The 24,539-nt window shown below is 35.7% G+C and overlaps 2 protein-coding genes across 4 annotated transcripts in view; one reads left to right on the top strand and one right to left on the bottom strand.

Moving 5' to 3' along the window:
- Nucleotides 1-3,116: 3,116 nt before the first annotated feature.
- LOC135125458 (carbohydrate sulfotransferase 5-like) lies at nucleotides 3,117-12,017 on the bottom strand. The gene is made up of 4 exons (XM_064051101.1): nucleotides 11,727-12,017; nucleotides 6,611-7,731; nucleotides 6,381-6,560; nucleotides 3,117-4,758 (listed from the first exon to the last, which is right to left on the bottom strand). Exons 2-4 carry the CDS (start codon nucleotides 7,285-7,287, stop codon nucleotides 4,440-4,442), a joined length of 1,176 nt encoding a protein of 391 aa, XP_063907171.1. The 5' UTR covers nucleotides 7,288-7,731; nucleotides 11,727-12,017; the 3' UTR covers nucleotides 3,117-4,439.
- Nucleotides 8,327-24,539, top strand: part of LOC135125456 (beta-1,4-glucuronyltransferase 1-like) — an 80,895-nt gene continuing 64,682 nt past the window's right edge. Inside the window, exon 1 of one of the 3 annotated variants that reach the window (XM_064051097.1) lies at nucleotides 8,327-8,642. The gene's annotated coding sequence lies outside the window, so the exon portion shown is untranslated. Of the gene's footprint in view, nucleotides 8,643-8,663; nucleotides 8,835-11,370; nucleotides 11,457-24,539 lie in introns of those variants that run through there. The other 2 variants (XM_064051100.1, XM_064051099.1) reach the window with 2 other exon arrangements.

The raw sequence follows: 24,539 nt of genomic DNA, 5'->3' as shown, positions 1-24,539 counted from the left end.
ACATATCCAGCATTTTTGAGTTGAGTTTTTACTTTACAGAATTTTGTGATGACGTCAACATTTTTCCAAAATACTAAAAATAACAGTATTGTATTCCCAAAATTTTCTGGGAAAATGAAGTGAGCCTTTCCTAATTTAATCAATAAATCATTCATTAATAATGATGAGTTTTTCCTTTCTTCAATTTTTGTTTTGGAATTTTTCTAGTTTTCAGTTTAAATATCTAATAATTATAATTTTTAGAATTTTTCACTTTTTCGATTTTTAATTTTCCTATTTCTCGATAATTAATTTTTCAATTTTTCGATGATTTTGAATTTTTCAGTTTTTGGATTTTTAAATTTTTCCGAATTTTTAGTTTTTCAATTTTTGAACTTTTGGAATTAAAAAAAATCGAAAAATTACAAACTTGTAAAATTGAAAAATCAAAAATGAAAAAACTAGTACTTGCTAAGGTAAAACTTATTTTGGCAAATGAGATATTCTATGAGAAAATAGGGGGCGGTTGGGCGGGGCTAGTACTTGCTACATAAGACTGATTTTGCCCCTATTATAAAACTTGTAAATTAAAACTTGTTAAATTTAAAAGGTGTTAAATTGCGAATTTCCGTAGTAACGAGTTAAATTCCTAAATCTGATTGGATGTTTATTTTTTAAGACTTGGTCATTAATTTTTTTCAGTCACTCTATTTAAGCAAATCTAAAAAATTGGTGGAAAGCTGTTTCGACAGAACTTCCCTCGCACTTAGAGTACAGTGAAACAGATGCAGCATTTTTGAGTTGAGTTTTTACTTTACAGAGTTTTATGATGACGTCAACATTTTTGCAAAATACTGAAAATAATAATATTGTATTCCCAAAATTTTCTGGGAAAATGTAGTGAGCCGTTCCTAATTTAATCAATAAATCATTCATTAATAATAATAACGAGTTTTTCCTTTCTTCAATTTTTGTTTTGGAATTTTTCTAGTTTTCATTTTTAAATATCTAATAATTATAATTTTTAGAATTTTTCACTTTTTCCATTTGAGTATTTTGGAGTTTTTCAATTTAGCAATTTTTCGTTTTTTCTGTTTTTTGATTTTTAAATTTTTCCGAATTTTTAGTTTTTCGATTTTTTCAACTTTTGGAATTAAAAAAAAATCGAAAAATTACAAAATTGTAAAATTGAAAAATCAAAAATGAAAAAACTTGGGTTTAAATTGAAAAAAAAAAAAACAAAAAACTGCAAATTAAGTACTTGAAAACTGAAGAAACAAAGAATTTAAAAATCGAAAGACTAAAAATTGAGAAATCCAAATCGAAAAAACGAAATACTGTGAAGTCGAAATATTGAAAATGAAAGAAATCGAAAAAACGGTTAACTGAGAAATCCAAAAATCTCAAAGTTGAAAATTTATGAAATTGGAAAATCGGGGAATTGAAAAAAATAAAAGATTGAAAATTTGAAGAATTCAATAAACGAAAAATGATAGAATCGAATGAAACATTGAAAAAGTAAAGGAAATAAAAACAGGAAACATTGTGATACAAACTGAGAAATTCCAAATTAAAAAATCGGGAAAATGAAAAATAAAAATCAAAATAAGACTGATTTGGTAAATGGCATAGTCTCTAAGAAAATAAAGACGTTTGGGAGAGTTGGTACTTGCTAAGACAAGACTGATTTTGGCAAATAATACGCCCTTTAATTAAATACGGGTGGGCGGTGTTAGTGCTTGCTAAGATAATGCTGATTTTGCAGATGACACACCCTCTAAGAAAATAAAGGGTGGGTGGGCGGGGCTAGTACTTACTAAGGTAAAACTTATTTTGGCAGATAACATTCTTTGAGAAAATAGGGGGCGGGTGGGCGGGGCTAGTATTTGCTAAGGTAAAACTTATTTTGGCAGATGACATATTCTATGAGAAAATAGGGGGCGGGTGGGCGAGGCTAGTTCTTAAAAAACTTGGAAATTAAACTTGTTAAATTTAAAAGGTGATAAATTGCGAATTTTTTAGGGGGGATGAGCAAATATATTTTGATCAAAAATTTACCATGCCTATGATAACTTTAAAACATCTCCAAGATTTCAAAGTATTTGGTTTTGTAGTTCCTGATTAAATAAATAAAATATATTAACGCATTCATTAATTTTTTTGAGTCACCTGTATGTGTAAATCTAAAAAATATGAATGGAATGATAAATTACAAGTATAGACTCATCATATTTTCTACATTTTAGATAGGATTTATTCGGCAAACTTTTCAGGTGACGTCATCAATTTTTTGGAGGGGACAAGTAAATATATTTTGAATAAAAACTTATCATGCTTATCATTACTGTAAACCATCTGCAAGTTTTCAAAGCATTCGGTTTTGTAGATTCCAAATTAAACGTCAAAATGTTTCCTAATTTTGATTTTTTTTTTTTAAATCTGGACGTTTCGGGTAAAATCTCAATTCGGAGTTATAAACTACATGTTTAAGACTATGTTATTTGATACAATTTAAAACCCATTTACTATGAATAATTTTGAAGTGACGTGCAAAATTTGACAACGATCGGCTCAGTACTTTCGGAGACAGATAGACAGATGGAAATGGGAGACCTATTTCTTCGTACTGTATACTTCATTTGTTATAATTTTTCCAGGATATCATAAAACTCGTTTTCTCTTTTTTCCACCACCCGTACTTTGAGTTATGCTGTGAGAAACAAGAACAACAAAACGCTATCTCATTTTAACTTAAGCGGATGTGCGAGAGAGAAAACACATAGCTCCGCCTGTTGGAGTGAAACCCGAAATTTGACAACGGTTCTCAGACAGTTATGTTTTGTCCTTTTCAAGTTCAAAAAAACAGTACTTTTTGTTTGAGAACTTCTGCTTTGTACGCACCTATCGGTAGATCTTTAGGACCGCCCCTAAAATGCTAAGCAATACGTCTCATCTCAACCGCAATGAGAGAAAGTGAGACAAAAATAGTAACGTTTGAGAAATATTTGTTACGGTGTTACAAGACTATGGAGTTCTTATAACAAATAGACTTTAGGGGTCATGAAAGATCGGGAAGTAAAAATGGACGAAGGCTGTGTATGCACCAATCGCAAGTTTGGCGGGAAAATCAAACCCCATTCTGTTTGTAAATAAACATATTATTCAAATCATGTGAGTATATAACATGTGACATATTGTACCTTAAATTTGTCAACCGTTTAGGCCACCTCAGTATACAATTACTCTCAATATCAAAATATATAAAATTCGGCTAATGTAAAACAAGTACGATTTTGTAGAACTTAAAACTAACCATAAAGAAAACATCACAATACGAAACACCAACCAAACTTCGAAACCTGTCACAATTTTAGGCGACTTAATCTAGCTTCCTAGTCGACTCGAAATGCCCCAAGCAAGAAAAAGGAATGTTGAAAACGTCAAAATCACAGCCTACTAGATGGCCATATTGCTTAGTGGCGAGATTCGAAAAAAATGGCGTCGCGTCTATTAGACTGTGATCGAAAACTACGTTTGGAAGCCCAAAATGTGATTGTGGCGTGTAATTATCCTAATGCTTAGGCTCGTACCGGTGAGTTCTATGATAAAACGAACTTGTCGTTTAACCTAAAATCATAGTCGTGTGCAAGAAAATATTTTGTGCTCCGTGAACGATGCCATGGTACTGAAAGGCACAGTCCTATGATTATAATCCTTATTTTCCGTAAAGATATGCTCTACATGATATCAAACGCGTCGAAGGCGTTCTTAAACGAGACGAGTTGCACCCCCTTTGATCGAAATAGGTACTTCAAACAATTGACTATAATAGGGAGGTAAGACTAACGAAATGAGGTCAAATCAGACAACAGTGCTCGAAAATCGAAAACATTCTTACGATTAGTTGCATGATTTGTTATAAGTGCACGTTTGAGCAATTGTTAGGACGTCGCAGCAGCCACGTTTCCAAAATAATAATAACAATAATAATAAAAAAAGGGACTCGGTCCCTCCGCGCTGCAATTGCACTAAAAAGCTGCCAAGTAACAAGAGATCGAGTCTCCGTAAGTCAATCTGGCAACATCTAACGAGTGTTCTATTAACCGTGGCAAGCAATGTTGTCAAATTCATCACAAGTGACTCAACGAACTAAGTTCCTATGATGTACAAGCCGTGTTCACCTAGCTCTAATATCAATAAAATCACTAGTTGCGTCGTAGGTACTTAAATCAAAAATACTCTTCCGTTCGGAGGTCTTCAGGGCCGCACACTTTACAAAAACAACAAGCCAGCGTTCGAACTCGGTACGGCCCTGGGGGTCACATCAGAGGTAGGACTTTCGATGTTTGATTCAGACCGTAGTGGCGCCTCGTCTAAAATGAAACAAAAATCACATTAAACCGTCGCTACGAGTTGCCACTGGCCGAGAAACGAAATTAAAGCTTGCCCACTAAAACTAATTACTCTATAGAATAGTTTGTCAGTGGATGAAATTCGCGAAGGTGTGACTCATTGCTCGCTTTTATGTATCCCCACAGTTTCATCGCTTGATCACAGTTTTCTTCAATGTACTGAACCTCGGAGAAGTTCAAATCGGCCCTCCAGTGGAATGGGGCGCTCTTGGTGTCGCGGCTGGTGCTCGACACGCCCCCCACGTCCTTTTTCGTATGGGAGTCGAGAAATTCCCGAACGGCCCGGTGAAAGTAGAGGCCGAAGAACTTGAAGAGGTCCTTCAGGTGGTTGTAAGGGTCCATACAGAGGTCCTCGTAGCGGATGGCTCTGCAATGACAATAATACGTAGTCACGACAACTCGGACGTATGGATAACGGTTTAGCGACCCATTTCGACCTTGGGTCTTATATTTTAATTGTGCTTGCTGCAACAGAGTGAAAGTATCAGGTGCAAATGTCATCTGCACCTCATGGGCATAAAACGCGACTCTCCTTTCATAAATTCCACACTTTATCGCTTTCGAGTGATCGAAAAATGGTTCGACTGGCTAAAAACGCCGAAATCGCGGAGAAATTTTCATACCGGATATTGGAGAGTGCAATTTGTTATTAAGCGATGAAAGTCATACCGATGTGTCATTCAATCATAACGCTAAAGTTTTTACGTTGATAACTTTCTAAATATTTGGTGCTAAAGTAGCATTAAACTAACTACTTTTTTTTACTTTATCTAGTGTTTGCTTAACATTTCCAGAAAACGTGACAATTAGCCTATAAATATGCTTAATAAACAGTTTGTTGTTTGTTAGCTATTAGCGACATATTTACTTTCATCTCGATCCAGTACAATGTTTGCGATGCTCTTGAAATACCCTTCAGGAACGAGCGAGGGACGATCCAATAAAGTTAGCAATTATATTTTGTGTTGTTAACATTCTTAAAAATAATAAAAAGTCGTTGTGGGTATGTATGTATAATAAGTGCGACCCACAACGTCTTAAAATCATGTAGAGTGAAATCGTGTAGAACCAACACACATTAAATTTTTTCTAGTGAAATTATCTTAATTGCGAAGTTCACTAATTGTGTTAATCATAAGAATTTTAAAAGCCAGAGTTGTGTTTTAGGTAAACTAATAAAGCGTTTTTCCGGATTTCTTAGTACAAAAATTTGGATTTGGATTTTGTGACAATGTAAACTCATGAATATTAATTTTAGATCTAAGCAACAAAACATACATAACGCGAGCGCGGCGAGCATTTCAGGTTACTAAAGCTTCAAGGCGTAAACATTTTTTTCGAAAATCCATCTGTTTATAATTTGGCTCAACGGGAAAAAAAGTCACAAAAACATAACCTACAAACATAACCTTTAAAACAAATTTTAAGAGTTGCCTTGAGGTTGTTACTGTCCCATTGAGTTCAGTAGTCACAAACATTTTGAATATCACTTTTTGATAATCTAAAAGACTTTGACAATAGATACTGATTTGGGCAATTTTAATTAAAATTTATTCATGTATCCCATAACACTGGTGACGTCATCTCAAAAAATGATTAAACAAAATATGTCTAGTGATTTTCATTTTGTAAATTTCTTACTCAAGATATCTGAAAAAAAAATAATGTGCGAATTTTGCTGTTTACATAAAGGTTTATCAAAAAACAGATTCTGTCACACTTGAGAATAAATTTACACAATAAAATGATATCATACCACCTTCTGTTTACATCATGTTATTACATCCTTTATTAATTACGCCCCCAATAACTTTCTTTTAACTGTTTTATGGTTAATACAAAACAATAAAGTTCACAATGCGGTAACAAATTAATTTTTTTACCATCAACACACATTCTAATTAATTTTGTTTTATGAAAACTTAAAGACAAATTAGACGCATTATTATGATGAAATAACCTGTAGAAAGTTGCTTGGCAGCCCCTTACCTAAACCTGTCTGGATACAACTTTTTGAGTTGTATAGCAGCACTATAATCTGCGACCATGTCGGCACACACCAGATTGGGCTTATCACAATCGGGCTCTCCTGGACACCAGTCCCTGTGTTTCCTGCTCTGGAGGCTCCCCCTCGGATCCCTCATCAGCAGCAACACCTTCACGTTTAACCTACAAACCCCGAACTCATTAAGTTAACCATAACCTCCAAAAACCCTCACTTTTCGTCCCTCAGCAACTCTTCAGCTAGCCTCAACCGAATCCTCACCGTCTTCATCGATTGGAACGGGAACACTTTGCAGACGTTGCTCAGAAAGGTGGCATTCCAACAGTAGTGCGGGAACGTCTCGCACAGCCCCCATAACCTCGTGTTGTGCATGAACAGGTACGTGTGGGTCTTCCCGTATTCCAGGTAGTTTTGAAGGCTCGAGTAGTCGCAGTTCAGCAGACTCCGCAGGCTCGCGATGGCCGAGTCCGCGTGCGGGGGCCCCCGGATCTGAATGATCCCGTAGTCGAGTAAAGGCTCGTAGTGGTAGTAGTTTCCAGGCACCGCGTTTATCACATCCCCCAGGAAGGTGGAGCCCGACCGCCAGGTGGTGACGATGACGGTACGGAGCGGGCGGCCGCCCGCCGCCAGCGTGTAGTCGTTCAGCCGCCGACCCGCGGGAAAGGGGTAGTCCTTCAGGGCGTACCGAATGGCGCTCTGCTGCAGACGCACCACCTCCTTGACGCTCAGCAGCGAGGCGTTGGGGTGCGCCTCGGGCAAGCCCTCGTCGTAGAGCTCCTCGTATTTGAGGGCGCGGGAGTACCGGGGGCTCTCCTTCTGGCTGAAGGCGATGAAGAGCAGGCACACGGCGGCCAGGAGCCCCAAGCCCAACAGCTCATTGCGGCGGGCCATTACAGGAGGCGCGGCGCTGCGGGGGCTCGACAAGGGACCGAACACACCTGCGATAGCATCACGTGCGAAAACGGGGCTTCGAGGCGGCTTTCGGGCGATTTTTGGTGTTTTTGTTGCACTGACACAGTTTGCGCACGTTTGCGGAATGACAGGAGAGTTGGTCGGTTTTCTGGCGCCCCCACTCCTGCTCTGGGATTCTTCTGCAGTTTGCCGTCTCTTTCGGGCCCGACGGAACAGGTATGGCTGTCTTCGTCGAGGGAAAGGGGGGCCAGGGCCGGATTCGGCGGAATGTAGGCGGCGGGTTGTTGATGTTTAGCCCAAGGGTTGCGCTGCGGTTGTTGTGAATTTTCGCACTGTTTGGATTTCCCAATGCGGAAATACAAGGGGAAATATTTCGTCGGCTCTTGTTTAAACTGACAGCAATGAAATCCCTCCTAAGCTGACCTAAATACGAAAAACTAAACAAAAAATTGACTGAACACAAAAAAAACATTAAAATTTTCGCTCAACACAGTGTATACAGTTATAACGTTATTAGGCAACCTTTAATACATACGTCATCGAGGGTTGCCTATTTTAAGCGGGGTTTTCTTATCAATATTGTAGAAAATGAGCACCAAACTACCCACCCAGCTCCAACCGATTGTTTTGAAGCCGTATGCGACTTTCCGATTTATATAAAAAAAAGACTGCGACATTACCTCCAACTATTGATAAGTAAATCTCATCCCAAAAGTGCATCACAAGCTCAATACCTAGTTAAATTAATGTTAAATATACAGTTGGCCTAAATAAGTAACAACTATCAAATTTTGTGATCTATTTCAGAGATTTTTCTAAAAGACTTCTTCAGAGTGTGGCAACGTACCACCACTAATTTGATGATTACATAGTTTTAATTAAAATATATTTGTTCATCGCGCTTACAAAGTTGATGATGTTATCCAAGAAAAGTAACGAAAAATGTGCCCCGAGCTGCGGTATACGTCCTTCCTGTGTGAAAATATGACTCAGTACGACCCTCCAGCGCGTCCCGCGACCCCCCGACGCCGAGTCCGGCCCTGGCGACGAGTTCTTATTGGACCAACTGGTGAACGTTCTAGTCGCGACTTCAGAACCAGACCGTGTTCTTTCGCGGTGCCGTGTATAGTTCGGTCGTGCTCTAACCATCCGACCACAAAGAATGTGACATTTTGACAAAAAAATCCGCGTCGTGCTTAAGACTCGCCCCCTCTTTTCCCCCTGACGGACGTTGCCAGTGATGCAGTGACGTTTCCGCTCCGGTTTCGTCCCCGTCGACTCCAGTCCGACTCGAGCGGGAGCCATCGAGAAGGCTGCAGTTGCAGGCAGAAACGGTGAGTTCTTTTCGCGGTGGACATGTGTGCCGAAAATTGAATTCTCTTCGGTGATGTTGCGGGAAGTGTGCGGCGATCATTGTATATTGATCTAGAGTGCGGATGGTTTATTAATGTTTGGGTTGTTTGGTAGGGTGCATGGTTGTCGGTTAATTTTTATGGCCTCATTAACTATGGAAGTATGGAAGGAAGGTAAATAAACCGGCTATCGGCGGTGGGTTGGAGTGGAAAAAACAAGATCAAGGACGGGGTTTTGCAATGGGGGAATTTTGGTACTGGGTACTGGGTCTTTAGTTTTGGTCGTTTACAATACCAACGGTTATAGGTGGATGTTCAGGATCCTGCAGATTTGCCAAATGTCAAAAAGTAAAAGTGTAGGTGTGAGTAATTACGTAATTGGTATTTAAAAAAATTAACAATAATGCCGACGTAACTTCGTCAAAAATTCGGGAAACGTAGGGGTGGTTTCCATTATTCTTAATTTAGAAAATGATTACCGGGTGTCCCCGTTTAGCTGTTCCACTTGAATATCTGAGACACTTAAAATTGTGGAGGTTCGAAATCTAGAACGATTAAAACTATAAAATGACCATATCCTTGGCCTTATACGTGCGCTGATTTTCCGCAAACGACGTCACCTTTGCTATTTTACACAAAATGATCAATTTTAAGATGTATTTTTAATATCAACCCTTCCCAAACACCCACACAGCTTGTTTTTTACTTGTGGTCGTGCATGTTTTAAGTACTCATTCCATTTAGTTTTTTGTTTAAGATCTTGATTTTGTTATAAAGATTTCGCTAAACGTACGAAATACACGCAGCTTGGAATTTATTTCGCTGGACAATTTTCTTGGTATAAATTCGTTTCTTTTACTTTTTCTACATTCTTGACATATGAGAATGCACCGAATTGAGGGAGACCCATTTTTTCGTACGTCGAGAAAACATAAAAATGGCCTATTACGCTCGGAAAGTAAACATGTATCCCCTTTAGTTCCCCTACAAAACATTTTTCATTTGAAAAAAAGGTGTCAGTCAATAACAACTATTTAAATAATTTTTAATAATTAATTTCATGGAAATATTTGTGTTATATTAATTTATTATTTATTAAGTTAATTGCAAAATAAATGCTTTAGCCATCGTGTCTCACCCTCGTTAATGCCAGCAAACGATTCGTATGTTTTTTACATCAAAAGGAAGAACGTTCATTACGAATTAAGTACATATTTTAATCATTCGGACATATAAATAAGAAAATGAAGGTAATTAGTGCGCAATACTCTAATTATCGAGTACATTCCTGTACACGTTTTCTATTCTCATTGAATGAATGCCCATTCATTAAACAGCTTATTGCCAATAGTTTTTCAAACAAAGTTGCCATTACATCGCAGTTTTAACCACTTCTTTTGAACTGAAATTACATACTTGAAAGGGAAGTGATTCGGTCTGATTCGCAGCGTTTGTTGATCATTTTGGTTGAATTAGAGAGTGAAACTAGAATTTCTCAGAATTCCACTACGAAGAAACATGTAATCTGATAAGAATCATAAAAAATTATATAAATAACCATTACTTTGGCGGTTAGTAAAGTTTCAATTTTTCGTTATACACACTTGCATTGCATAAGTATTTCAGTTTTAAACGATGCTCATCCTGTATGTAAATATTTTATACTGGAGATCAATATGTGTGTCCGGAGTGAAATTACGTATGCAATAAATGCGACCGCCAGAGAAATCAATAGATATGATCCATTTTTAATGAGCAATAACCGTGAATCTTTTATTTCAGAAATTCTATGAGATTACCGTAGTTTTGATTATTAAAATGGATAAAGTTGTAGTGTGTTACATATGTCATTCTTTTTTTTTAAAGCGGTATACAAAATTCCGCGCCATCTGGGTTGCGGTAGCTCAAACTAGTACCCCGATTTGCCTAAAGACGAATTTTATATTTCTATACAAAAATCTTTTAAAAGCCTTTTCAAATTATCCCCTTCGTTTTCACTTTTCCTATTACGCTAAACGCTTTCCTTCCCTTCAAATTACGCCTCCGTGATTTAGTCTCAAAACGTTTCTTGACTGCTACCAGCTGGTTTTTATATCGTAGGCCTTGTCTCTTAACAATGAAGAGGATTCGCTCAGGTTACGCTCAGCGTTCTTCGTAAGTAGTAGATTTGATGCTCATCTTCAGATTATCGTCGTTTTTATTGTATGTAAATTTTACGAGGCCGGTTCTGTACAAATAAAACACCTAGAGTGGCAATCGCGACGCTATAGAACGCGCATGAAATGCTAATTCGGTGGGAATAGATTGCGGATCTTATTCGCCATGTGGAATAAAACAAACACGAAAAACGAATTTTCTGGTGATGTACGCGGTGGCGCCATCTGGGAGACGGTAGATGCACCACGAGTTTAATTTGAACTTAAAATAAATACACATATATGTATAATATTACTAATACATATATACAAAAATAAGTTTTTCCAGTGTTAAATGAAACATAAAGCGCCATCTGCGGTTGTTCGAGTTGGAATTTTTTTTGTGTTTAATTGGTTTAAATTTGTCATGATATGGGTCAGTACTTGGCGACATACAGCACGAAAACAATGAAATGAAATATTAATACACACAATCTCGTGATTAGCGTCGGATCGATGGAATATTCGTTTGTTGCCTCATTTTATGGGAGTTACAGTCAGCTTCGACAATAGCATCGGTTGTTTGAAATGAGCGTCGATTTATCTAATGAAAAGTGTTCAAACGGTGCATCCTTAAAAGTTCTTAAATATTTAGCCTCAAGTAAGTTAAAGTTTACTCCAAACGTAGCTTTTTTAACATACTTATGTCCAATTAAAAATTTAACTAGGTAGTCGTGTTGTTGCGTGTACAATTAAATTTGTTACAGGTTTTTTAATGTATTTATACGTTTTGTTGAATAAGAGTCGTAAATAGTTGAAATAATCGTTATTAAAAGTATTGTTCTGCACACCTAATTTGGCATTGGAGTCTCGTAAATTCCAAAATTTGTTTTGAAACAACACTATGCACACCTTTCACAAAACTGCTTACCAATTTCATGCTGCGTTAAACCCAACGAAAATACAACAAAATACGGCCTACTCCAAACGTAGTCATTTTCGTGTTCTGCAATCCACAACACTAATACTTTTTCCAATAATTCCGTGGATCGCGTTTTGCGTGCCAATTAGCAATAATTAATCCCCCTTCAATACTGCCGACAAGAAAACGAATTCGCTAAAAACACGCAGAACCGCAATTTCATTAAAAATTCACTAAGGCCATTAGAGCCGTTTTTTCAAATGTCAGACGTGCAACAACCAAACCGAGTACATACTTCACATTTACTTATCTCAGCATAATCCCGCCGTACGCAGGTATAATATGTATTTGCATACTGATGTCACGTAAAAATCCACAAAATACGTCATGCATTCGCAGCGAAATTTCCAAAACATCGATTTAATTTTTTTCAAAGCCCGGCCTTAACACAAATCGATTAGATAATCGTACGGTGACAAAATAAAAATCAAATATTTATTAATCGTTCCATTAACTTTAAGTGAGTCGATCGTAATAAATTAAATCGTGAATCAGTCGCCTAACGTTTAAATAAAAACCACCCCCTCGTCGGGAGACCGGCGTTTTAATTAGCTTGAACACTAATTGCAATCGCGAGAATTCGTTTTTGCAGCCGTGTTATCGGCGTAAAATTACGTAGGTTGTTGATCCGTTTAATGACAGTCATTTTGTGGACGATCAACCGCTATTACTTCATAACCGAAACGTCGCTCGGATCCAGAACAGAAGGCAATTATGGGGAAAGTGGCCGTTTGAAAAATTTTCCTCTTTTTGTGGAACGCTGTTTGTTCGGAATGGAGATTGCTCAATTTAATTAGGATGTATACGAGCGCCTCAAATTAGTGCTGCTTTAATTTTTTTTATGGGAGTGATAGGCACAGGTATTTGTGTCATCGCCGTTTTTACACAGTTATTTAGATAACGAAAAGTGGCAACCGTAAAAGTTATTTATGGCTAATTAAGCGGATTTTATGCATTGTTTACGGCACATATTTGTTCATATTTGTAATATTTGCATTTTTGGGTATTTGCAGCAGTAGTCTAAAACAGATTCCTTTTTGCGACGATACAATTCTTTTACGTTTCTAAAATTTCGAGAATGTTATATCGCGTGGTAGAAATGACCGAGTCTGTGGGTGGTATTTTTGAAACAAAAATGTAAACTTTTCTTGCGTTTGTGTTGGCATAACGGAAGTAACTGAGTGACAGATACTTCAATCGTGACATGCGATAAATTTAGGTTATATTTTGGATATATCTTGCAACTTAAAAATGTCATCAATCTGTCAATCTTGACAGCTGACAACCGGAAATTATTGAAAACATCATGATGTCAATTTCAACTAAAGATCTAGGATTGTCAACAGACTCAGTCATTTCTGTAGAAATATCAATCAACGAAATGAACTGTTAGAACTGCCTCCGTCTTGCCAAAATGTCAAAAATGCCACCACACGCATGAAACGTGAAATGATGTTAATCCGAGATGTGTCAACAAATTTAAAAGCGATATAATAATTGCAAGGATCGGGTTATTTTTGGAAATGCAATAAACAACGATAGATAGTAGATTATGGATTAAAGGTGCAACATTTTTGATGAGTAATTGATTGTTAAAAAAAATTGCCAATAAAATGTTATAGGATAGAATGAAATTTCCAAAACTATAGCTGCAGATATATTGGACTGTGCAAAAGAAGTGTCTTTGAATTTGCTTTCACCAAACTCTGGTGAAATATATTAATTTGCCTGTACACGTTTCAAGGATTGGTGTAAAGAAAAAAGATGTTCTTGTGGTACAAGGACTAGACTATCGTTACAGAGCAATGAATGATATTTTGGTAACATTTAGTGTTGTTTATATCATCCGTTGACGTTGCCGTTGACGTCGGGTTTTCAGCTAATCAAATTGCGGGAGTGTGCAGTGCTGCCAACTTGGAAGAAAATCCATTGTAATAGGGGGGACATTTTTCTGGTTGACAGCACTAATTCCACAAAAATCAAATTTTGATAGAGAAAATGACGTCCACTAATGTTAAGCCATTTAATCACCTGTTCACCGAAACCCTCATATTTTAAATAGCGCAGCTCGACTAGGAACCGCGCCCTCCGCTTCAGCCACGTATTTCGGTGTTATTTAACATCAATTCCATTTTAAATGTTCAATTTCTATGACTCTGATATTAACGACAACTGAACAAGTGTTAAAGTTTCAAAAGGGCAATAAACAACATCTAAATTCGCCATACAATCTTGTGGAATTTTAAACAACCAAAAAATATTACGTGTGGTTAAAACTGCAGAGCATGGAAATTTACGTTTAATTAAAATTATACAACAAAGAAAATTACTGAAGTTAAAATTGTGAGATAAAAAAATTGCATGAGGTAAAAAATTGCCAAGCTAATAAAATTACGTGAGATTAATATTTGCCACACTTTATCAACGATTCAAACAAAGAATTTACATTGTGTTAAATGTTGCCTTGATCCAAGTGATCGGTTACTTAAAACAATTGTTTTGAGGAACGGTTTACCCCAAACAAAACACATGATAAATAAACACAAAAATACCCCCAGTCAGCGTTGCGAGGAACAAGCGTCTCTGTGATGTAATTTTTTAGCGTTGCGAGGAAATGCCTCGGTGATGTAATGATGATAACGATAATAACTACCTAAGGGAAGAAATGTTTAATCCTCCGTCAGTTCACGATATTATGAATTTGTTAATTTAACTGCTGTAAATGAACTATTGGCAATCTTGTGTGAAGAATTAAGAAGTGTTATAATGTAACATTTACGTATTAAGATCCAGACTAAGTGAATTTCATGAAAACTCCTAGCAATGTCTGTTACATTGTGTTAGAACCAGTTAACGATTAAAATCCTAACATGAACTGTGAATTTACTGGACCGAGTGTTGTGAAATTTTGTACTTATATTAGGAATATCATGTAGATGGTAAAACGCTAACCAAAATTTGTCTAATCATCCCCACCACTAATGCGATGACGTCACTTCAAAATTGTACATAGTAAATGGGTTTTAAATTGTATAAAATAACATAGTTCTACACATGTAGTTTACGACTCCGAATTGAGTTTTTACCCGAAACGTCCAGATTTTTGGAAAAAAAAATCAAAATTATAAAACCACATTTTGCAATTTAATTTTGAATCTGCTAACCCGAATGTTTTGAAATGTTGCAGATGTTTTAAGGCTATAAAGAGCATCATCAATATTTAGTCGAAATATATTTGGTTATCCCCTCCAAAAACTTGGTGACGTCAGCTCAAAAGTTTGCCGAATAAATTCTATTTAAAACGTACAAAATATGATGAGTCTGTACTTGTGATTTATCATTCCATTCATATTTTTTGGATTTGCGTATACAGGGTGACTCAAAAAAATTAATGAATGCGTAAATTTATTATATTGGTTTACTCAGGTACTACAAAACCGAATGCTTTGAAATCTACTGCGAAAAAAAAACATAATAAGCATGCAGTCGTCACGTTTCCGCCAGCGAGGGAAGTACTGTCTAAACTCTTTAGACCAATGATTTACTTAAACAGCCTCTCCAAAAAATTAATAAGAAAATTTTGGTAATACAATACTGTTATTTTTCAATTTCCATTTTACACTAATTAAAGTAAATCAGTGAAATGAAGAAAGAATGTGGGCGGGGCTAAATTTAGCTTTTTCTAGTTTCATGAGCAAGCAGTAGCCCCGTCCACCCACCCCTTCTTGGTTCCAGTGACTACTCTTTAACATTGTTCAGTCCCAGCTTGGCAAGTTTTCGCCCCGCCCACCCACCCTTTTTTTCTTAGAAGATATGTCATTTACCAAAATCAATCTTATCTTAATAAGTACTAGCCTGCCTGACCTGCCCACATGTCCTCTAATTTCTTAGAGGGTATGTGGTTTGCCAGAATCAGTCTTATCTTAGCAAGATAAGATTGATTTTGGCAGATGACTTACCCTCTTAGAAAATAGAGGGTGGGTGGGCGGGGTTAGTACTTACTAAGACAAGACTGATTTTGGCAAATGACATAATCTCTAAGGAAATAGAGGGCGGGTGGGTGGGGCTAGTATTTACTAACACAAGATTGATTTTGGCAAATGACATAATCTCTAAGAAAATAGGAGATGGGCGGGGCTAATACTTGCTCAGACAAGATTGATTTTGGCAAATGACATAATCTCTGAGGAAATAGAGGGCGGGTGGGTGGGGCTAGTATAGTTTTGGAAATTTCTTTCTACCCTATAAAATTTTATTGGCAATAACGAGACGGACAGTAGCCTATTTCTCCTGAATTCTTCGAGATTATGTCATTTGCCAAAATCAATCTTGCCTTAGCAAGTACTAGCCCCGCCCACCCGCCCCCTATTTTCTTAGAGATTATGTAATTTGCCAAAATCAATCTTGTGTTGTAAATATCTCTTGCTATTGTACTACTGTCCGTCCCGAAAATTAAAAAATTCGGAAAATTGACAAATTGAAAAAAAGAACTGAAAACTCGAGAAATCGAAAAACCTAGAATTTTAAAAACTGCAAAATTAAAACATTAAAAAGTTGAAAAATTGAGAAATCGACGTACAAAACAGTCGAAAGTTTAACGAAACATTGAAAATCCAAAAAGTAAAACACCGAGAAATCAAAAATTCAGGAGTCCAAAAATCCAAAAGTCGCAAAATCGGAAACTTAAAAAATTGAAAAATTGAAGAATTGAAAAAGTGAGAAACCGAAACTTTGGGAAGTCGAGAAATGGAAAAATAAAAAAAATACTTCAGCAATCGGAAAACTGAAAATTTAGAAACATCAACATTTGAAAAATTGAAAAATCGAAATATTTAAAAATCGTAAAACTAAAGAGGACAAAACTAGAGAAATCGTATCATAAAACATAGGAAAATCCAGTAATCGAAAAATAAAAAGTCGAGAAATCGAAAATTTGGAGAATGGAAAAATTGAAAAATTGAGACATCCAAAGTTCAAAAATAGATAAATCGAAAAACCGAAAAATCTCAATAGCAGGTACTATAACCACCCGCCCGCCCTCTATTTTCTTAGGGGAATTCGATTTGCAAAAATTATTCTTATTTTAGAAAGTACTAGCCCCGCCCACCCACCCTCTATTTCCTTAGAAGATATGTTATCTGCCAAAATCAGTCTTACCTTAGCAAGTACTTGTAAGTAGCCCCGCCCACCCACCCTGTCTCCTTTTCATTTGAATGAAATGAGTGATATTTTATGCTGAACTGAAATAAAATTAGTCGTTAGAATGAGAAGTACTTGCTAGGATGAGACTAATTTTGGCAAATGATATACCTTCCAAAAAAACAGAGGGTGGGTGGGCGGGGCTAGAATCTGACAAGATAAGACTGATTTTGGCACCTTTGACATTCATTTAAAATGGAAAATCTAGAAAAACATATTATGATAAATGTAAACAATAATATTTTTCAAGGCAGTAACTAGTTAGTTAATAAATAAATATAATATATAGTAATGTGTAGTTCAAGTCCAAATATGTATTATCTACTGACGTTGCTTGCTTCTAGGAATCTATTTGTACAGACAAAATCATCAGATACAAGTTTCACCGAAATTTGTAACACGGGGATGTCAAGCCAGCGCTGTAAATATCCGTATTAAATTTTATAGGTTAGAAAGAAATTTCCAAAACTATAAAGATCGTTTGACAAAATAGATTTTTAAAAAGTGCTAATATTTGTCAAAATAACAGTAAAGCTTAAATCACATATGATTTCTCATAAATGATAGAATGACAGTGCCCAATATTTTTTGAATAAAACTGTACTAGCTATGCCCACCCCCCCTCCATTTTCTCAGGAAGCTTTATCTTAGCAAGTACTACACTGCACCAATCCAAGTTCATACACGTGTCTTCTATATTGATGAAGTCATCATAAAATCGTGTAAAATAAACTCAACTCGAAAATGGTAGATATATTTCATTGTACTTTCGGTGCGAGGGAAGTTCTGTTGAAACAACTTTCGACCAATTTTTTTTATTCGCTGTGAACTAAGGGGACGGAGCTTAACTGCAAAATACTTATTTCTTTACAAGAAACTAAAAATGAGTTTGCAATAGGTCTGCCACGAATGAAAACTTCATTACTATTTAGATCAGGGCAGGTATGGGTGGGGCTTAATCTTTGACTTTTTTTTTTCTAAATATAAATATATACTTTGAACAACACGATACTCAAAAACATGTTTTTAATTTCACGTAGAGAAATAAGGATTTTGCAGTTAAGCTCCGCCCCCTTGGCTCACGACGAATAAAAAAAATCATCACAATTGAGACAGGGTGGGTGGGCGGGGCTACTTTTTGCCTTTTTTTCTTAGTACGTGTTAGACTTATTTTGATAACAAGAAACTTAAAACATGTCTAAAATGGTAAATTTTTGAGTAATTAACTTGAATCCTCTACTGTTCTTTCACAACCCGGCAAAAGTTGAACATCAAAGTTACTATCAACGACAACTTGGCAACGGAGTTTATAAGTAACAATTTTCAGCTCTAAAAGCAACGTCAGCGGAAACAGCAACTGCTAACGTCATCAAAAAAAGATGTTGATGGAATGGTTCCAAATTCGAGGGTGGTTTAGAGAGATAGAAGAAGATCTAAAAACAAGAAATTTGTTACACATATTAAGCCACCCTAAAAGAGTGTTCAATGCTGACGAAAGTGCATTTTTTTTACAACCAAAAGGTGAAAAAGTTTTGGCAAACAGGGGTGATAAAATCGTATATAGTGCGGGCAGAAATAATGAGAAGGAAAATTTGACAGTTTTAGTAACAGCTAATGCAAATGGAAATTTAGCTCCTCCAATGATTGTATTTAGATATGAAAGAATCCCGGGTTATATTTCCAGCAGTGTAAATCCTAAGTGGGGTATTGGACGTTCAGAAAGTGGTTGGATATATTACAAATATTTTTGATCCTTGGCTTGACAAAATGAAGATCGAAAGACCAGTGATTCTTTTCATTGGCGGCCATGCTTCTCACATGACCCTCCATTTATCACAGTTTTGCACTAGCAAACAAATAGAACTTGTAGCACTTTACCCAAACTCTACTCACTTGATACAGGCCATGGATGTTGCTGCATTCAAACCACTCAAGACGTATTGGAAAAAATCTATTCGACGTTGGCGTGTAGAAAACAATGGAAATAAAGTTCGGAAGGAAAATTTTGCACCTATTTTTGAACAAGCTTTATCACAGATTGATTCACAAACAGTTGAAAACGGTTTTAGATGCAGTGGACTTTTCCCCTTTAATGTTGAAAATGTAGATTTTGGAAAGATCGCAATTCAGCAAAAACAAGTTGATGATTCGTTATTTACTAACGTAGAAATTTCCAAAAGCTTTCGCATTTTAGAAAAATATATTTCAGTGACAATGCTTGAGGAATTTAAAAAAATGAGAATGAAAGTGAATGGGAGGGCAAAATTACCGACAAAAGTTTATTTTCAGTTTGGAAAAAAATTAAAAATGATGCACATATGAACACCTCAAATGTTGAAAACTCAGAAAGAGATGAAACGGACCAGAGAGATCCAAATGTACCATCAACACTGGATTTGAGACACACACAAGAAGTAATAGATAATGAAACAGAAGAGGATATTACTTTAGAACATCAGAATTATAATGAAGTTAGAAGCAGAACACAAGATTCAGCCAAAAGAATTGAAAACTGTGTTAGCAGAAACTGAAGTTTTGCCAAGCACCAGCACACAACACGAAATACGAAATTCGGAGGAGAAAGCTGAACCCAGACGAATTAAGATAGTTTCAGTAAACAGTCTGGGCAAAGCTTGTGAGTCAGTTGTTCCAACCACTCCTAAGAAAACAACTATAAATTTTAATCAGAATGTACCATCACCATTCAAAAAGGCACTGTTTTGGCCTGAAAAACACTCAAAGAAACTAAACACAAACGGAAGGAAAAGATACCTGCGGTAATAACTTCTAAAGCATGGAAGAATTATCACACAAAAAAAGTGGAAGTGAAGGAAAAGAAAAGTCAAGAACGACAAGCCAAAAAACTTGAAAAAGACAAGAAAAAGATAAAAACTAAACAGAAGGTGTTACTGACGAGCGATTCTGAATCTGAGGAACAATGGGTGGAAAGTGGTGACAGCCTAGACGACATTCATTTAGAACAAGAAAATAGCGATGAAGACTTTGGGTATTACAAAGTTGAAGTAAAATCAAAACCACTTAAGCAACCATATCAGAATTCATATGTAATTGTAGAATATGAACAGCGCTATTTTCCTGGTCGAGTGACAAAAGTGGATACAGACGGATATTTTATTTCTACCATGACAAAAAGTGGTTTATGTGACTGGAAATGGCCAGAACAAAAGGACGAAATCCATTATACAGAAGAAGAAATAATAGAAATAATACGAGCACCAAAGAAAAAAAATCACGTGGAATATATTCTGTGCCAAAAATAACAGAATATAGATTTTTCGGTTTGAATTGATTAACAAAAATATTAAGACTGATTAAAACCTAATGGAGACTGATTGTTAAGCTGTTAATTTTATAGAATATAGATTGTTTTTGTTCATTGATATAATTTTACGTTATGTTCTTATATGAAAATTAAAATTTATTTTTTTATATCATTCTGTCTACTTTTATTCGAGACAAATCTCTCCAGTCATGTCAATTACTGGGGTGTCGATTACTGGAAAATCAAAAAATTCCTGCGTCGATTACTGGGGATTTGGAACAGTTGTTTAAAAAATTCAAAATTTCAAAACTACACAAACAAATCCTCATTTGTTACTATAGGAATAAAGAGAAAGAATCATTGAACCTCTAAAATAATTTTCCAAGTTACTTGACCGTAAATCTCCAATTTTGACATTTTTTTTGTTTATGTTGGTCTAATAGTGTCGATCACTGGTGTCTTTACCTTAATTTTGGAAATCTTACGACTGAAGCGCCACCCATAAGCACGTTTAGTATTTGTTGTTTTATTATACGGGGGGTGCTCAATAGAAAACCACCCTGGGTGTCAAACCACGCAACAGTTGTAGGGGCATCCAATCCTGGTATCTTTTGATGTCACAAGCATTTCAGATCAAAATGCTGCGACCTGTTTTAACGCCACTAAAACGTTGCGTGCTCTACAAAATGTAAATGTTTCCTCTAATAGTTCTGTCAGTCTGAGAGCTTATTTATTTTTCACAGTTGTTCAAATTGTACACTTAATATTAATATAAATAAATAATTTCAGATTTCATTCTTTCATAATTTAGATATTTTTTCAGCTATGATTATAAGTTACTATTTTTAGTCCTGGAAAAAAATGTAAAAAAACCTAGAAATAAACAAATTTCAGCAAATTTTATTAATTTTAACTAAATTAACACTAGATCCTCTACCACAATCTCAGCTAAACCTGCCCCTGCCACTAACAAGAAACAATTTGCCGAGTAAACTCCAAGCTTCATCTCTTTTGACAAAAAAAAACACAAAAACAAAACCCGCCGAGCAGAAACAACGGCTGCCTTTGCAATCACCGAAGCCTTGAGAGAGTGTATCAAAAGTAGAAGCAAAGTTTCAAAGTGGATTATTCTGACACACTTAACATTCAAGTTCGGCGCAAATCCAATAAACCCCCAAGCAAAATGCAACGTCAAAGAAACCGTTTTCTTCGACGTCCGAGTCCGACACGAGAAAACGAAGCCCGACAACTTCATGCACATTTCTGCGATAATATCTCTACATTTCCGCTTCCGTCTCGGCCCGAATAAATTTATCGAACAATGTCACACATGTTCGAGCTCGAATACGCACCTTTTGGCGCTAGCTTGTGTTTGGTCGATAGGCAAACACCAGCGTGATTAAGGAACTTCGATTATAGGCCATATGGGTAATAATTAAACATGCGATGGCTGCTGTGGCTGTTGATCCAACCGTGTTTGCATATTTGACTACGAAAACTCAAGGACGGAACAGTCTGTGGGGGAGAATCTAGAAGCTAGAACTTCGCGACGATGATCGAACTACTTAAAATAAGTATAAATTAAAAAAAGAAACTTTTGGTACTGACACATTTTTTTAAATAAACCTCTTGGCGCTCTAATTGTGTCGCGAGTAAACTTTTCGCTTTTAGCTTGTGGAGGAAATTTGTTTTCCACTAACGCTTTTAGCTCGGCAGGCAATTATTTAACTATGTTGAGCGAGTACACACTCCGGTTTCATTTCGTTAGTTACTCGAGTCAGTGAAATAATGTTTGTTGTTTACGTGAAACAATAAATTTATTCGGTGAGCTAAAAAGGGTCAATATTTTCAAAGAAAATGTTTGGTTTCGAGGTGAAAATGATCGGTGGTGGAAAATTTGAGTGTTTTATTTAACAATTATGTGTTTCGAATTTTTTATATTCTGTTTTAACGCATGCTGAGTTTTTTTTCACAGTCGGTACACTACTTTTGTTTTCTTCGTCTATATAACATAATACCGAGGCGGAAAGTATTTCATTCCTGTCTGGAGAACTATAGTTTACCGGAAGGCGCAGCTTTGAAGTGAACTAGTTCTCGAGACGCTAGTTAAGGTCCCCAGTCGTCGCCCGCAAAATCGGTTTTAGTGAGAAGAATTATTTTTTGTAACTATGCAACCCAAAGTACCGATCCACGGAAGGTAGCGACCCAAGAGAGGAGAGATTATGGTCACTGTAGGGAGTCCGTCATAAAATGCAAATCGGTAAACAACACCAGATAAGCTTATTTATTTTCAAATGAAGGGTACAGGGAAATAACCATCGAAATTCATTTGTATGTATTTTGAAAGAAATTGAGTTGAAAGTTTAAAATACTGCGGAAAATATTCTTTATAATGTTTTAAAAATATATAAAATAAACTGTTTATGTTCAAATACAACAGCAAAAAAAATTGGTGGAAAGTTGTTTCGACAGAACTTCCCTCGCACCTAAAATACAATGAAACATATCCAGCATTTTCGAGTTAAATTTTTACTTTAGGTACACAATTTTGGGATGAAATCATCAACATTTTGCAAGGACACGTAAATCAATGTGGATTAGACTAAAAATAACAGTATTCCAAAAATTTCTGGGAAAATGGAGTGAGTCGAGACTGATTAAATCAATAAATTGACTCATTCATTAATTATTTTGAGCCACCTAGGTATATAAGCAAATCTAAAAAAATATGAATGCAATGATAAATTACAAGTAAAAACTCATCACATTTTGCACGTTTTTAGTAGAATTTATTCAGCAAAATTTTGAAACGACGTTATCACTTTTTTAGTAGCATAATCCTGAACTTGTGGTTTATAAATACACTAGCTTTGCTAAGTTTCAAGTAAAAAATGTATTGAAGGGCATCAATACAAAATTTCAAGTAAAAATCGCCATAAAATATTTTTCCTCATACAAACTTTCATCTTCTTAGGGGTGGAATTTTGAAAAAATCTGAAATATATCTTTCATTATTTGTTTTGAAGAGTATTAATACCAAATTCCCATAAAAAATTTAAATTTACAGTAGAAATATTTTCCCATACAAACTTCGCGACCACTTTTCACTTGAATCTCGGAAAATGCTTAAATACGTGCTTCATTATTTGTATTGAAGAGCCAAATACCAAGTTTCACGTAGAAATTTAAATTTACATTAGAAATATTCTTCCCATACAAACTTAGTCTCCACATTTCACTCCCTTAGCACTAATTTAATGTCAAGTTTCACGCAAAAATTTAAATTTACAATAGAAATACTTTTCCCATACAAACTTAACCAGTGTTTTTCACCCCCTTAGGGGTTGAATTTCGGAAATTGCTGAAGTACGTGTTTCACTATACATTAATACTAAATTCCATATTAAAAATTTACAACAGAAATAATTTTCCGATGTAAAGTTAGCCACGTGTTTCATTACTTGTGTTGAAGAGCATTAGTACCAAGATTCACGTAAAAATTTAAATATACTCGTACAACAGAAATATTTTCCCATACAAACTTAGCCTCCACATCTCACCTCCTTAGGGGTTGAATTTTAGAAAATGCTTAAAGACGGGTTTCATTAATTGTGTTGAAGAACATTAATACCAAGTTTCACGTAAAAATTTCAATTTATAGTAGAAATATTTTTCCTATACAAACTCGGCTGCCCAAATTTAGACACCATTTTTCACCCCCTTAGAGGTCGAATCTCCGAAAATGCTTAAATACGTATTTCCTTATTTGTATTGAAGACAATTAAAATGTACCAGGTTTCACGTAACTATGTAAATTTGCCGTAGATATATTGGTCCTATACAAATTTTATCACCCCTTTTTAAGCCCCTTAGGGGATAAATTTCGAGAAATCGCTTCTTAAACGATGCCTCCAGTATAAAATGAACATTCTCTGCAAATTTCAACTTTTTTGCCTTTTATACATATATAAAGATTATTGAGATTTTTCGGATTTTCGGTTTTTCGATTTTTCAACTTTTGATGTTTCGATTTTTCAGTATTTTAATTTTTGACATTTTCAATTTTTCCATTCTTCAAATTTTCGATTTCTTCATTTTTTTATTTTTCGATTTCTCAATTGTCCGATGTTTCACTGATACGATTTCGCAATTTTTCAACTTTTCGATATTTTAATTTTTCAATTTTTAAAATTCTAGATTTTTCGATTTCTCGAGTTTTCAGTTCTTCTATGCATATTTCAGTTTTTCAATTTTCGGAATTCATTAAATTTCTGATTTTC

This window comes from Zophobas morio, unplaced genomic scaffold (genome assembly GCF_036711695.1).
Source record: "Zophobas morio isolate AGI-343-1 ecotype UQ-CSIRO unplaced genomic scaffold, CSIRO_AGI_Zmor_V1 ptg000008l, whole genome shotgun sequence".
Lineage (NCBI taxonomy): Eukaryota > Metazoa > Arthropoda > Insecta > Coleoptera > Tenebrionidae > Zophobas > Zophobas morio.
This window is presented reverse-complemented; position numbering and strand designations above follow the sequence as displayed.

Bases quoted from the DNA above. Each gene is read 5' to 3' on its own strand.
- LOC135125458 (XM_064051101.1), bottom strand. From the start codon at position 7,287: ATGGCCCGCCGCAATGAGCTGTTGGGCTTGGGGCTCCTGGCCGCCGTG. The intron at 6,561-6,610 runs GTGAGGGTTTTT...CGGGGTTTGTAG, and splicing joins GAGTTGCTGAGGGACGAAAA to GTTAAACGTGAAGGTGTTGC. The intron at 4,759-6,380 runs GTAAGGGGCTGC...TTGTCATTGCAG, and splicing joins TTGTATCCAGACAGGTTTAG to AGCCATCCGCTACGAGGACC.